Source organism: Cyanistes caeruleus, chromosome 6 (genome assembly GCF_971803275.1).
Source record: "Cyanistes caeruleus chromosome 6, bCyaCae1.hap1.1, whole genome shotgun sequence".
In the NCBI taxonomy this organism is placed as follows: domain Eukaryota; kingdom Metazoa; phylum Chordata; class Aves; order Passeriformes; family Paridae; genus Cyanistes; species Cyanistes caeruleus.
In genome coordinates, this window is record NC_141706.1 from 8,738,211 (window position 1) to 8,750,952 (window position 12,742).

Here is a 12,742-nt window from a genome sequence, read left to right on the forward strand (position 1 = left end):
TTCTGGGCGGGAGCAGCTTGGAGGAACGGTTGGCACTGATGTGGCTGTGTGGGGATGGAGGTGACACCTTGCCTAGGTGGCCATAGGCTGGACTGTCACGCTCCAAGGGCACTGGTATCCCCAAGGAGCTGGTGCCCCCAGGCTATTGATATCTCCAGGGAACTGGTGCCGTGCAGGGCTTTGGTATTCCCAGGGAATTGGTGCCCCCCCCAGGGCTTTGGTACCTTCCAGGGCTTTGTTATCCCTAGGGAACTGGTGCCCTCCCAGGAATCAGCACCCTCAGGACACTGCTACCCCTCTGCACATTGGGATCCCACCCAGGACGTTGATACCCCTTAGATTTTGGGACTCCCCAGGGCATCAGGACCCCCCCCCCCCCCCCCCCAATTCATCGATCCTCCAGGCCTGTCCATGCCGTGATCCCAGTGATTCCAACATCATCACCTCCCTCCCAACCCCCCTGGCACCCAGAGGCAGGAGTGGGGCTGGGGCACCCCCAGTGCCAGCTCCGTTCTCAGCCCCTGCCTCGCCCCGTGCCCTTTGTTGGGGTTTTGCTGCTATTTTGGGATTTCCTCCGTTGTTGCGGCTCCTTTGTGCGGGGCCTCTCGTTCAGCAAACAGCTGGAGGATGTGGAGGCCACATTTTCCACTTGGGGTGTGGCTGAACCCCGACCTCCTCCCCGGAGAGACAGAAATCTGACGGTGGGGTCAGGGCGGGAGCAGCTGGCTTGGGATGGGTGGTGGGAAGTGGGGTGAGGGAGGGGCAGAGAGGTCCCAATCCCGGAGTGATGGGTGGGTGCTGTGCCCTCTCCCAGCTGGGAACACCTCCACATCCCAAAGCTGGGATGGTGCTTGGCTCCAGCAAGCTGCTAGGATATGGATGGATTGGGAGATGCTGGAGGGTTTGGGGGCTGTATCCCACCCCCATAGGGCACCATCCTGTGGGTTTGGGGTGGCACCTCAGTGGCTTCTCTTCCAGCATTCCTGGAGCCTTCCTGGACAGGATTTATGGACAGCACATTCCTGGGATGGGGACTGTCCCAGAAGGGTGTAGGGAAGATCTGGGGGGACACATGAGTTTTCCATGTTCTCCTTTACTGCAGTTAAATTCCACCCCTGGTTCAATGGAGCTGGATCAGGGCTCTGCTGCCCCCTTCCCTGCTCCTGTGGGCTGGGAGTGGGATTTTGGCCATCTTTTTTCACTCAGTAGACAAGTGGGAGCACTCGGTGACCCAGCCTCACTGCAGGGCTGGTGACACCCCTATGGACCAGGGATACGGTGGGAAAAGCTTTTAATGGCAGCACAGAGGAAGTGGCTGGAGAATTCTGGAGGAGGTAGCCAGAGAATTCCAGGAGATTTGGCCTCTGGAGCAGTGGAACAGGCTCAGTAGGATGTGTGGATGTCGTCGTAGTCACTGCCTTCGGAAAAGTCGGGATCCTGCACGTGTTCCCCTGAGGGATAGGATGGATCTGACCAGCCTGCAATAACAGAGCCCGCCAGGAGGATTTGGGAATTCCCAGAACTCCCTGTGTCCCCCACCTCCAGCACAGAATCCTCACCAGGATGTGAGGAGGGGTCTCCAGGGGGTTCTGTCTCTTGCACGTTCTCGTACCACTCCCCCGAGGAGGTGCTGGAGCTGCCGTCAGGATCTGCAGGTACCCAGGGCTGGGAGGGCACTGGGGAGGCTGCTGCCGGGGGAGCTGGGAGGAACAGGGTCACTGACTGGCACTTTCTGTCCCTGCTCCCACTCCACGAGGTGCCATCTCCTCGTTGAGGTTGAACCCATCCCTGTTCCCACCCTTGGCATCGCTCTGTCCCTGCTCCTCTCCTTGGGGTCCCTGAACCCTCATTCCCTCCCCATCCCTGTGGTCTCTGCATCCCTTTCTCCCATCCTTGGGGTCTCCCCATCCCTGCTCCCACGCTTCCCACCTGTGCTGTAGCCATGGCCAGTGGCTGCCTGGTGCCACTGGGGGCCACGGGCAGGGGTGGGAATGCTGCCATTCCAATTGGGCCCTGTGGATGAGGATGAGCTGGAAGAACTGCGGAATGGGGGCCCTGGCCTGGCCGGCTCTGTGGGAAAAGGACATCAAATGTAGGAACAAGGATATTGGGAGAGGGGGTGGCCACCCTTCCATCCATGGGATAGACCCACCTTGTGTCATACCATCTCCAGGGAATGGCTCCACCCTGTCCTGGCTGGGTCTCAGAGGGAGAAGATCCTCCCTGGGATGCTGGCGCAGGGAGTCTGTGGGAAGCGGAGAGGGGTGGGAGCATCCTGGGTGACAAGGATCCCGGGACAGGGTGTCAGGGATCCCAGAGGAAGTGGGATGCTCACTGTAGAAGGTGGACAGGGCGACAGGAGGCTTGCTGCTGAACTCATAATATTCCGAGTCAGAATCAGAATCCTTGGAAATGGCTGTGACCAGATGGTCTGGGGGGTGACAAGGGGATGTGGCATCTGTCACCAGCTGGCACCTCTGGCCCCACAGCCCCTGGGGGGACCTGTCAGACCTACCTGATTCTTTGGGAAGGTTGGTGGGGGTTTTCCTGTAGTCGTTGGGGATTCCAGAGGGTACACTGGGGTTCTGGTAGCTGTGGGTCACCAGGACTGGCGTGGGTATTCCCAAGGAGGATGTGGCTGTGGACACAAGGGGATGCACTCATGGCTGAGCTGAGCTGAAAAAGTGGGGATCGTGTCCCAGTTCTGTGTCCAGATCCAGAATTCCTTACCACTCTTCTTCCTCAGCCTCAGCAGGGTGGCGGGAAAGGCCAGCACGGAGAGCAGGAGCAGCGCTGCCAGCACCAGGCACAGGATAAAAAGGGGACTGTCCGGTGGTGGTGTCCCCAAGGTCGGGGTCCCCTCCTCGGCTGGGACAGAGAACGGACACAGCTCATCCCACGTAAATCTTCCCCCCTGGGAATTTTACCCTGATGCCAGGGAATGGCCGAGGGCTCGGACACTCACCGTGCAGGACAGTGACATTCCTGGGCGTCACCTCAGCCATGGGCGTTGACGTCTCCAAACCCTGGGAGCCTGGAAAGGGTGGGAACAGAAATTGGATGCTTAGGAGAGGGCAGGACCATGCCTCAGATCCCGTCGGGAAGGAGCCGGTACCGTTGCAGATGACCCCGGCAGCCCAGGATTGGTAACACGGAGCGGATTTATTGAAGGTCCAGCGGCACTGTGCCAGCGAGGGCTGCAGGCTCCCACACAAGTACACCATCTTCCCGGGAAGCGTGTGTTGGAAGGAGGGCCGCTGGAGCACATCCCCACATCCCAGCGTCCGGCACAGCACCGTGGCCTCCGTCTCGTACCAGGTGCTGTTACACACCGTGCTCCAAGTGCCACGGAAAAACACCTCCACCCTGCCGGCACATCCATCCCGGCCTCCGGAGAGCCGCCACTCCTGGTGTTCTGCAGGAAAAGCCCAGAGATGAGGATGCGCCATCAACATCCCCGGCTCCGGAATATTCCAAACCCACCTGAGCAAACCACGCCGGCGTCCTCCTTGTGGCTGCAGTCGTGCTCCAGAGCAGCCGGACATTCCCAGAGGTCCCGCTCGTGTCCCTTGCATCCCACCTCATCCCGGAGGATGGGGCCGTGTCCACGGCCGAAGGAGGCGTTGCCGGGGGCTCTCACGGCGTGGCCACAGTGGAGTTGGCGGCACACGACGTCGGCATCGAGAATGTCCCAGCCATCGTCACACACTGTCCCCCATGTCCCCTCCTGCTCCAGCTCCACCCGGCCCTCGCAGCGGCTCCGGCCGCCCGCCAGCCGGAGAGCTCTGGGACCTGGGAGATGCACCGGGAAGGGTGACCTGGCTTTGTCCCCAGAATCCCAAAAAGTGGATGTAAGGATGTCCCTCACCCTCCCCTCCACTCACCCGGTGTCACTGAGGTGTTCCCAGTCGGAGTGTTGGGAGGTCCTGTTGTTTCTATGGGGAGAAAGGGCAGAGAGATGAGGGGCTGAGCCCCCCAGGATTTGGAGGGGTGCATCCCAAACCTGCCAAAAGGTGGCCAAGAAGTTTCTCCCAACTGTGAGTGGCACAGTGGGAATTCTGGCAAAGTGGGGTTCTGCCAAAGTGGTCATGAAGCTGTTGCATCCCAAAAATCAATCCCTGTGTGCCCCAGGATGTTTCTCAGGGCTCAGTCCTGGTGTGGGATCTGCTGGGAGAATTTGGCATTAAATCTGGGAATACTGGGACACAACTCAGAGATGGAAGGGCTGAAATTTGGGATGCCATCCTGCATCCGTGTTGTTCCTGCCTTCTGGTTCATCCCTGTGGACATAAAGGGACTTGACCTGCCTGGACCCCCCTGCCTAGACCCATTCCAGAGCCACAGGTGAGTAGATGTTCCTGTTATCCCTAAAAATGCCCCATTTGGCTCCTCCAGGGGGAAGGATTAAGCCCCAGAAGTGAGGCATCCAGGGTGGGATTCCTGGGAAGAGACAGCAGAGCTGGTGGTGTGTGGATTGGAGTTCAAATGTTCAAGGAAAAGGCCACAGATGAGGGGAGAATATGGGAATGAGCTGCTCCAGGTGGGGACAGAGGTGTGAGAAGGGCGGAAATGGGGTGATGGGGCCCTGATCATCATAAACGGAGGGTTTCCTGATCGATTGGAGGCCTCCAAGCAGCTCCTGGCAGACATTTTGGCAGCCAAACCATCCCAAATCCTGCCAAGGTGGGGAGGGCAGGTGGCATCACATCCCAAAACCATCCCAGAGTACGTAAGAGACAGGACTGGCTTCAGGCCCTGAGTGTAGCCCCATTCCCAAAGGGATTGTAGGTGGGATGGCTCTGAGAGCACCTTTAGGGGCTTAGGGCCCTCTTTCAGCGGTTGCCAGGGTGCTTTTGGGGAGATCCAAGGGGGCCTTAACCCACAGGAGAATCTGCAAGCCTTAGGATTGCCTTTTAGGGGATCCCTTTCCCTCCGTCTGGGTGGGTTGAGGGGCAGCGTCCTCCACCACTGACACCCCTGTTGGGGACCCCCAGGACCCCCAGTGCTCCCCATCCCAGGGAGGTGGCAGGTCCCAAACCCCCAGATCTGTGGCTCCACCACCCCAAGATCCCAAGAGAGGGACAGCAAGGGCCAGGATGGGGACAGTGACGTACCTTGTGCAGATGCCACCGCAGAAAGAGCCACCAAGAGCAGGCAGAGCCCCCCCATCCCATCAGGGGGGCAGCCCCATGGAATTCAGGGATCTGGGATTCGAGGGGTCCCTCTCTCAGCAGCCTGGGGACATGGCTTGGCCGTGTCCCCGTGCTCTGGCAGCTCTGGGAGTGTGGCAGAGGGCAGGAAGCCGACTCAGTGCTGCAGGGTGGAGGAGGGTGATGGGGTGGCTCCATCCTGCCCCGGCAGGGAGGAAATGGGGTTTTGGGGACCCCGGAGACCCTCCAGGGCAAGGGAGCCTGGTGGATCTGGTGCTTCCAGCCCAGGGAACACAGATGTGGTGAAGCCACCATGAACTGCAGCTCATTTGTTCCTCCAGGTCGTGGATTTGGGGTGGTGGCATGCGGGGGACTCGGGGTGTCCTGAGCTGTGGGACATCTGTGGGGTGATGAAGAACCAGGAGTTCCCCTCTTCACCCTGGATTTTGGAGTCAATGTTACCTGCAGCTCCACATCCTGAGCATCTTCTAGCTCACCCAAGAGATCAAGATCACCCCAGCACCCTCCAGGAATATTTGGTGAGGGGTAAGGCTGGAATTTCCCTGTGTAGGAGGTGGGGCATCGCAGGAGATGTTGATCCCCAGCATGGGTGAGGGCTGGGATCCAGCTGAACACCTGGGGACCCAGGATACTGGGATGGGGGGGCCAGGACTCCAGTCACCCCATCTCAGCAGGGTTTTGGGAAGTCTGGGGAAGCTGGGAGCAGGGTGATGGGGTGGGGGAATCTCCTGCTATTACCCAGGGTGTCCTGGGATTGCTGGGACTTACGGGGAAGCTGGAAGAGTGGGAATCCCCATGCCACTCCTAAATAAAGGGAGGTGCTGAGGGGACATTTGGGAATGTTGGGGCTCGACCATGGGGAGGACATGCAGTACCAGGCTGGTGTTTCGATTGGAAAGGTGGAGGAGGAGGATGGCAGAAGAGGGAGGAAGGAGATCCCTTATCCCAAGGTGACCCCAGCTGGGCCAGGGCCAGGCCCAGCCCTGGATCCAATCCCGTGACCAGCTCCCACGTGGAGCCAAGGTCAAGGGCATGTGTGCATTCCCAGGAGCCTGGCACTGCCATGGGGGCAGGGTGAGACCCTGTGTTGGGATCAGAGGAGATAACACAGAGGTGAATCCCAATTTTTTTTTTTTTTTAAATACTTTATTTTTGTAACAACGTCAGAATTAAAAATTTTCCATAAATACCAGCCCCTGGCAGCCCCTTCCCGGGCATTCCCGATAGAAAATGTGTACAAAACGGATGCGTGGCCGGGGTGAAGGTGGGGGGATACAGGATCCTCCCCGGGATCAGACCACAGGAATCATCACCACCATCATCATCACCACTATGAACACCATGTCGCAATGAGACCCAAAGCAGTAAGAGCATCCCAAATTCCTCCCCGGTGGCGCCGGGATCCAGCCCTCGCAAAGACAGGGCTGGGAGACTCCCCCCTCACCCTCTGTGGGCACCTCGGGGTGGTCCCAGGAGGCCACCAGTGGTCCCCGGCACATCCCGCTGGAAGGGGGGGGGGGTCGGTGTCCCCCCAGCACGGCATGGGGAGGAGGTCGGGCCCTTACTGGCTTGCCCGGGAATTGAGGGGTCCGGGAGTCGCCCCCTCGGGGTCAGGAGCTGCCGCGGATCCTCTCCATGTAGCTCCGGAGCTCCTCGGGATCCCGCAGCCCCATGTCCTCGCACACCCAGCGGATGTCGTCCTCGCTGGCCACCAGGATGGACTGGACGTGGGAGGCGGCCGGGGGGGGCTCCTCGGGGACGCGCGGGGGGGCGAAGGTGACAAACTCCACCCGCTTCCTGCGGCCGCCCCCTGGAGCCGATCCCTCCTTGCGGGGCTGCGGCGTTCCCGGGCCCGGGGAGCCGGGGGGAGCCCCGCCCTCACCGGAGCCCGGGGGGCCCCCGCAGCCACAGGCGGGGCCCGGGGATGCCGGGGGATCCGGCTGCCGGCGATCCAGCTGTGGCCGATCCAGCTGCTGCCGGTCCAGCTGCCGGCTCAGCTCTTCCTGGTCGGTGCCCAGCCAGACCCAGTTGTGGGGTTGTGGCGCTGAGGGGGCCCCGCCTGGCTCGGGCAGCTCCTTCTGCTGGTACCGGAGCACGAAGAAGATGCAGTTGACGAGGAAAATGAAGATGGCGAGGCAGAAGACTCCCAGGAGCACGTACATCCCAATTTCCAGGTCAGTCACCCGCTCCGGAGCCTTCACCATCTCCTCCTCCTCTTCCTCCTCCTCTTCCATGCCGGCACGGTTGTGTCCGTAGCCTTCCTCCTCATCCTCCTCCGAAGAAGACCCCTGGAGCTTGGTGGCTGCTGGCCCCACGCCCGCGGGGTCCCTCCGTCCCACGGTCACCGCTTCCCCGGACATGGCGCCCTCAGCCCGCGGGAAGGGCCGGGGGGTCCCGGGAGAGGGGACCCCCACCTCGAGCCAGGCTGTGCCAGTGGCCAGGGCGGCCGCGCGGTGCCGGCCACGCCGGCATGGATCCGGGGGGTGCAGACTGAGCTGGAGTAGGTCCCCCCGGCCTGGCCCCTCGGCCACCACCCATGGGTGGGCAGTGGGGACCCCAGGGGACCCCGTGATGGTGGCAACAGAGCGGTCGAGGGACGTCACGGTCAAGGCCACATCGTGCCACCCGTAGAGCTCCAGCGGGGCCAGCGTGCGGTCGGAGAAGGACAACCAGATGGACAGTGTCGCTTCCTGGTGGGATGACAAGAGGGATGGCAGAGGTCTGGGGGACACTGGGGAGACTGGGGTGACCCTCCCACCCACCTCACCTGCTTGAGGGCCCGTAGTGTGGGTGTCCCCTGGGCAGTGGCCGTGACCACACCAGGATGATCCGTCTGTGTCCGCAGGGATAAGGAGAGCCCAGCCACCACCTGAGCGTGGAGCTCTGTCACCGCCACCTTCTCCTCAGAAACCACCAGCGTCTGCTCTCCCAGGATGGAGTCAGAGAGCGGGGAGCGCACCTGGAAGCAGCTTGTGAGTCCCCCAACATTCCTCACAGCCTCTGTTTCCTCTTCCCATCCTCTACCAGCCCCTCCAACCCCTCAGTTCCCTCCCACCCTGTATCCTGGCCAGCATCCACTGGGATAATTTCCAGCCCCAAAGCTCCATCCCTGCAAGCTTCCCACACCCCCAAATCTCCCCAGGATCCCCCAAATTCCCCACGGACAACCCCTGTTTACCTCCACAGAGGTGACTCCAGGCTCCCGGCCCACCACCACGGCCCCTGCTTCCAGTGATGCCACACGGGGGTCCTGCACACGGGTCCGGGCAGCCACCAGGTGGGTGACATCCAGGAGCCACTCAGGGCCAGGCAGGTAGGACAGGTGCCGGCCACCATCCAGGGGGTGGGCCACAAAGTGCGCCAGGACACGGAGCCCCGTGCGCTGGAACTGCGGCCGGCAGCCCCGCGCCCGCCGCTCCGGCTCCTCTGCGGCGTCATCGGACTCCACCACGGCACTGGGGACAGGGGACAAGATGACAAGAGTCCCAGGATGGGGTTACCAGGGGCAGGGGAACAGGGATTGTAGGACAGGGTGACAGGGATTCCATGACAGGGTGATGAGAATCCCGGGACACGGGAGTGTGTTGGGGGCTCACTGATGCATCCCCACGTGTCAGGTCTCAGCCCCATTCCCATCTCCCCCTTTTCCCACCATCCCATTCTGTAGGCCTCACCTGTCAGGCCCCCCAGGAAGTCTCCAGCCACGGAGCTGCTCCAGGATGGGATCTCCCAGCTGGACACGGAGCGGGAGCAGCGGAGCCCAGACGGAGAAGCTCAGCTCTGCCCGCAGCCGGCGCACCCAGAAATCCACGCGGGCCCCCCGTGCCCCTCGGCTCTCCTTGCCCCCCACAAAAACCAGGTCGCAGGAATCCGACACCTGCGAGGACACATAGAATTCCATGGGAATCTCCCAGGGTGAGGCAGGATAACAAGGGGATAGCAGGACTCACCTGCAGGACCTGCTTGTCAGCGGATTCACATCCTACAGGATCCGTGAGCTCGGACACTCCACCCCCTGCTTCCACAGTCACCAGTTTCACCGGGATAACGCGGGGGATCCCGGTCAGCGGTGCTGTGTTCAGGATCTCCAGCTCCTGGAAGCGCAGTGGGATGAGGGAGTGCTTCCCACGGGATGGAGGGCTGGAATGGGATGGGGGGCACCCACCTGCACCAGCGGGACGAGGGCACGAACATCCCTCTCCGACACCTGGATTTCCCAGACCAGTTTGTCCTTCTGCGCCTCGGGATCCTGGCCAGGATACTCCACCTGCCAGGTGAGGGGCCGCGCTGGCGCCAGCCCCCCCGTCCCGTTTTCCACCGCCACATCCAGGTGCAGGAACGCGGCCGGCTCGGACACCCTGCGGCACCGCACCAGGATCAGGGTGGAACAATGCAAAATTCCCACCAGGATGGGGGAATTGGGATATTCCCTACCTGGAGATGTCAGGGATGACAGGGATGTCCCCGAGCCGCCGGCATGTCACCACGGCCGTGGAGTGCTTGGGACCGCGGGAATGCTCCAGGTGCACGCTCCAGGTGCTGGGAATTGTGGGGCGGGCAGAGACCACCTGCAGGCCCTTCTTGGCCTTGATCCTGCAGGGACACACAGTGTCACACTGTGTCAGATGGTGTCAGAAGGTGTCACACAGTGTCATTCACAGTCACACAAAGGGTGTCAGGCAGTGTCACACAATGCCCACAGTGTCCACAGAATCACACAATGTCACCCAATGTCAGGTGGTGTCAGACTGTGTCCCACAGTGTCACTCACAATCACACAGTGTCACTCACTGTCAGAATGGTATCAGATGGTGTCACTCACTGCCACTAAATGTCACACACTGTCACACATTATCAGATCCTGTCAGCTGGTATCAGATGGTGTCACACAGTGTCACAGTCACACTGTCACAAAATGTCACTCAGTGCACATGGTGTCAAACAGTGTCACATAGTATCACATACTGCCACAAAATGCCACACAATGTCACAGACTGTCACACAGTGCCACTAACTGTCACAGTGTGTCATACACTGCCACACACTTTCACATAGTGCCATGCAGATCCCACACTGTCCCCATTGTCCCTGCTCTCACCTCAGGGTCAGGCTGTCAGCGGTGAAGTTGTGGCGCAGGGCGATGGTGGCCGTGAAGCGCTGCCCAGGCCGCAGGGGGACATTGGGGACACGCAGCAGCACCTTCTCGTCCAGCCGCACCTCCTGCCGCCGCTCCGGCTCTCCTGCCCGCAGCTCCAGCATTCCCAGGAATCTGGGAGCCTCCTGCTCCCGACCTCCGCACTCCCCCACACTATAGCGCAGCTCAGCTGGTGCTGGGCGCTCTGGATGCTCCAAGGGATCGGAATCCCGCCGGCGGCTCCGGTGGGAATGGAGAGATCCCAGGGAGAACCAGCGTGGCGGGATCTCCAGCTCCACCACACACACGCCCAGTGGGGCCTGGAGGGGAGAGGGGGCCTGGGATTAGGCTGGAGGGGAGCTGTGGGTTCCCAGGGTCCCTAGGATGGCACTGACCTGCAGGCGACATGTCCCCCGGGCCACCCGCCCACGGTGGTGAGCGTGGAGGGTGACACAGGGGAGATCCTGAGCTCTGGAGTGATCCCAATCCCTTGAAGAATCCCAATTCACAGGGTGGTCCTGCTGCTGACGGTGGTACTGGTCCTTGGGGTGGTCCCGGGTTCCAGGGTGGTGCCGGTCTTTGAGCTGATCCTGGTCCTTGGGGTGATGCCAGACTTCATGGTGGTCCTGCTGCTCAGGGTGGTCCTGATCCCTGGGGTGGTCACGATCTCCAGGGTGATCCCAGTTCCTAGGGCGATGCTGGACCCCAGGGTGGTCCTGGTCCCGAAGGTGGTCCTGCTCCCTGGGATGATCCCGGTCCCTGGGGTGACCCTGACCCCCAGGGTGGCCCTGGACCTCAGGGTGATCCCAGACCCCAGGGTGGTCCCAGTCCTTGGGGTGATCCTGAGTCCTGGTGTGATCCTGCTTCCCAGGCATCCAGTCGGGCCCATACAGATGGAAGAGGACACGAGCCATGGGCTCAGCAGGGGACACAGAGCTCTCCAGGGACACGGCGCGGATGGCCCAAGCTGCTGAGCTGGAGGGGTTCTCCAGGGGCACCTCCTGTAAGGACACCAGGATGGTGGTGGGAGCTAGGACACCCTGGGGTGGCCCAGGGGACAGAGGAGTCCCGCTTACCTGGCGGATGCTGAATGGGGGGTAGGTGGCCTGGACCAGGGGCTGGGATCCAGCACGAAGCAGCAGGAATGTCTCAGAGCGGGTGTGCAGGGAAGAGTTGGGGGCCACGTCCTGATCCACCCTCTGCAGCCGGAAGAACTCGGGCACCCCAAGGACCTCCAGCTCCACTGGCAGGAACACGGGATCCGGGGGCTCCCCGTCACCCCTCACTGCAAGGACAAAGATGTGTCACATCCCACGGGGGACACATCTGGGAGTGGGGTACACAGGGGTGGCAAGTGTGGGGTCTTTGTGCCCACCTTTGTGGCAGCATGCAGTGTGACCCCTTGCCTGGGCCACCACATTCTGAGGTCACCCCTGCCATGGTTGCCCCATTCCAGGGTTATCCCATCCCTGCATCAAGACTGAGGGGGCCACTCGGTTCCCCCAGTCCCAGCTGTTCCCTGCTGGGGAGGGGGTTGGAACCGTGTCCTTCGGGGGGGATCAAGGCTCAGGGTCCTGATCAAAGGGATCCCTCATCACAGGGAGCAGATCCCACCTGGATTCCCGGCAGGGCTTCCTTACAGCCGGGAATTGATCCTACCTGGGCGATCAGGTGTGTGGGGAGAGAGGCGAGGCAGATCCCGGGATCCGGAGGGGAGTCCCTCGGGCTTCCCGTGGGGACTGGGAGGAGATTCCCCCCTCGATATCCCAGCGGATCCCACGTTCCCCGGGTGACCCCCTCGGGATCCCAGGCCGTGGAGGGGGCACGGATCCCGGGGAACGCGGGGAAGGAGGAGGAGGGAGTGAGGTCGCCCCGGCTCGCGGGATCCCGGCGGAACGGAGGGACCCGAATGTGGGGAAAGGGGAGAATCGACCCAGGTTGCGGGAGCACGGGGGAGCGGATCGCGGCAGGCAGGCGGGAAGGGTGCAGAGCGGGGTCGATGCCGGTGCCCGGTGCCATTCCCGGTGCCAGCTGCCGTTTCTGATGCCATTCCCGATGCCGTTCCCACTTACCCGGGGCGCAGAGCAGGGCGGCGGCCAGCAGCGCCAGCCGGGGCGCCGGGGCCATGGCCGAGGGGCTCGGTCCGTCCGCCGGTGCCGTCGGTGCCGGTGCCGCCGGTACCTCCCGTCGCTCCGCCGGTGCCTCCCGTCCCTCCGCCCCCGCGCCCAGACAATGGGGCCGGGGCGGGACCGGCACCGGCGCCGCCTCGTCCCGCCGGGTCCTAAAGTCCGGCCGTGCCCGGTGTTCCGGCTCCTGCTCCACAGCCCGAGCCATATCCCATCCCACCCCCCATTCCCAGCCCTGCACCCTATCCTGCTCCCCATTCCCCGCCCTGCTCCCCATTCTCATCCTCATCCCACAACCCATCCCCAGCTCT

At 62.1% G+C, this 12,742-nt stretch overlaps 2 protein-coding genes across 3 annotated transcripts; both read right to left on the reverse strand.

Annotated features, from left to right (window-relative positions):
- Positions 1-1,074: 1,074 nt before the first annotated feature.
- CD6 (CD6 molecule) lies at positions 1,075-5,315 on the reverse strand. 2 transcript variants are annotated; one of them, XM_023947453.2, is made up of 12 exons: positions 5,115-5,315; positions 3,885-3,935; positions 3,484-3,792; positions 3,116-3,415; positions 2,966-3,034; positions 2,731-2,868; positions 2,516-2,638; positions 2,336-2,431; positions 2,153-2,245; positions 1,930-2,070; positions 1,560-1,700; positions 1,075-1,469 (listed from the first exon to the last, which is right to left on the reverse strand). In XM_023947453.2, exons 1-12 carry the CDS (start codon positions 5,167-5,169, stop codon positions 1,384-1,386), a joined length of 1,602 nt encoding a protein of 533 aa, XP_023803221.2. In that variant the 5' UTR covers positions 5,170-5,315; the 3' UTR covers positions 1,075-1,383. The 2 variants fall into 2 exon arrangements, with proteins under 2 accessions (XP_023803221.2, XP_023803222.2); XM_023947454.2 differs by having other exon boundaries at positions 1,075-1,451; positions 5,115-5,312.
- Positions 5,316-6,295: 980 nt separating this feature from the next.
- On the reverse strand, positions 6,296-12,536 carry TMEM132A (transmembrane protein 132A). Its single transcript, XM_086895637.1, has 11 exons — positions 12,378-12,536; positions 11,382-11,590; positions 10,701-11,306; positions 10,270-10,625; positions 9,606-9,764; positions 9,337-9,529; positions 9,122-9,265; positions 8,846-9,048; positions 8,350-8,626; positions 7,939-8,130; positions 6,296-7,861 (listed from the first exon to the last, which is right to left on the reverse strand). The coding sequence occupies exons 1-11, from the start codon at positions 12,430-12,432 to the stop codon at positions 6,782-6,784; spliced, it is 3,474 nt and encodes a 1,157-aa protein (XP_086751763.1). The 5' UTR covers positions 12,433-12,536; the 3' UTR covers positions 6,296-6,781.
- Between the last annotated feature and the right edge of the window lie 206 nt (positions 12,537-12,742).

Excerpts from the sequence above, each read along its gene's own strand:
- CD6 (XM_023947453.2), bottom strand. The coding sequence starts at position 5,169 with ATGGGGGGGCTCTGCCTGCTCTTGGTGGCTCTTTCTGCGGTGGCATCT. Across the intron at positions 3,035-3,115 it reads TGCCGGGGTCATCTGCAACG|GCTCCCAGGGTTTGGAGACG; the intron begins GTACCGGCTCCT and ends CACCCTTTCCAG. Across the intron at positions 2,432-2,515 it reads CAACCTTCCCAAAGAATCAG|ACCATCTGGTCACAGCCATT; the intron begins GTAGGTCTGACA and ends GTCACCCCCCAG.
- TMEM132A (XM_086895637.1), bottom strand. The coding sequence starts at position 12,432 with ATGGCCCCGGCGCCCCGGCTGGCGCTGCTGGCCGCCGCCCTGCTCTGC. Across the intron at positions 11,591-12,377 it reads CGCCCTGCTCTGCGCCCCGG|TGAGGGGTGACGGGGAGCCC; the intron begins GTAAGTGGGAAC and ends TTGTCCTTGCAG. Across the intron at positions 9,765-10,269 it reads GCTGACAGCCTGACCCTGAG|GATCAAGGCCAAGAAGGGCC; the intron begins GTGAGAGCAGGG and ends GTGTCCCTGCAG.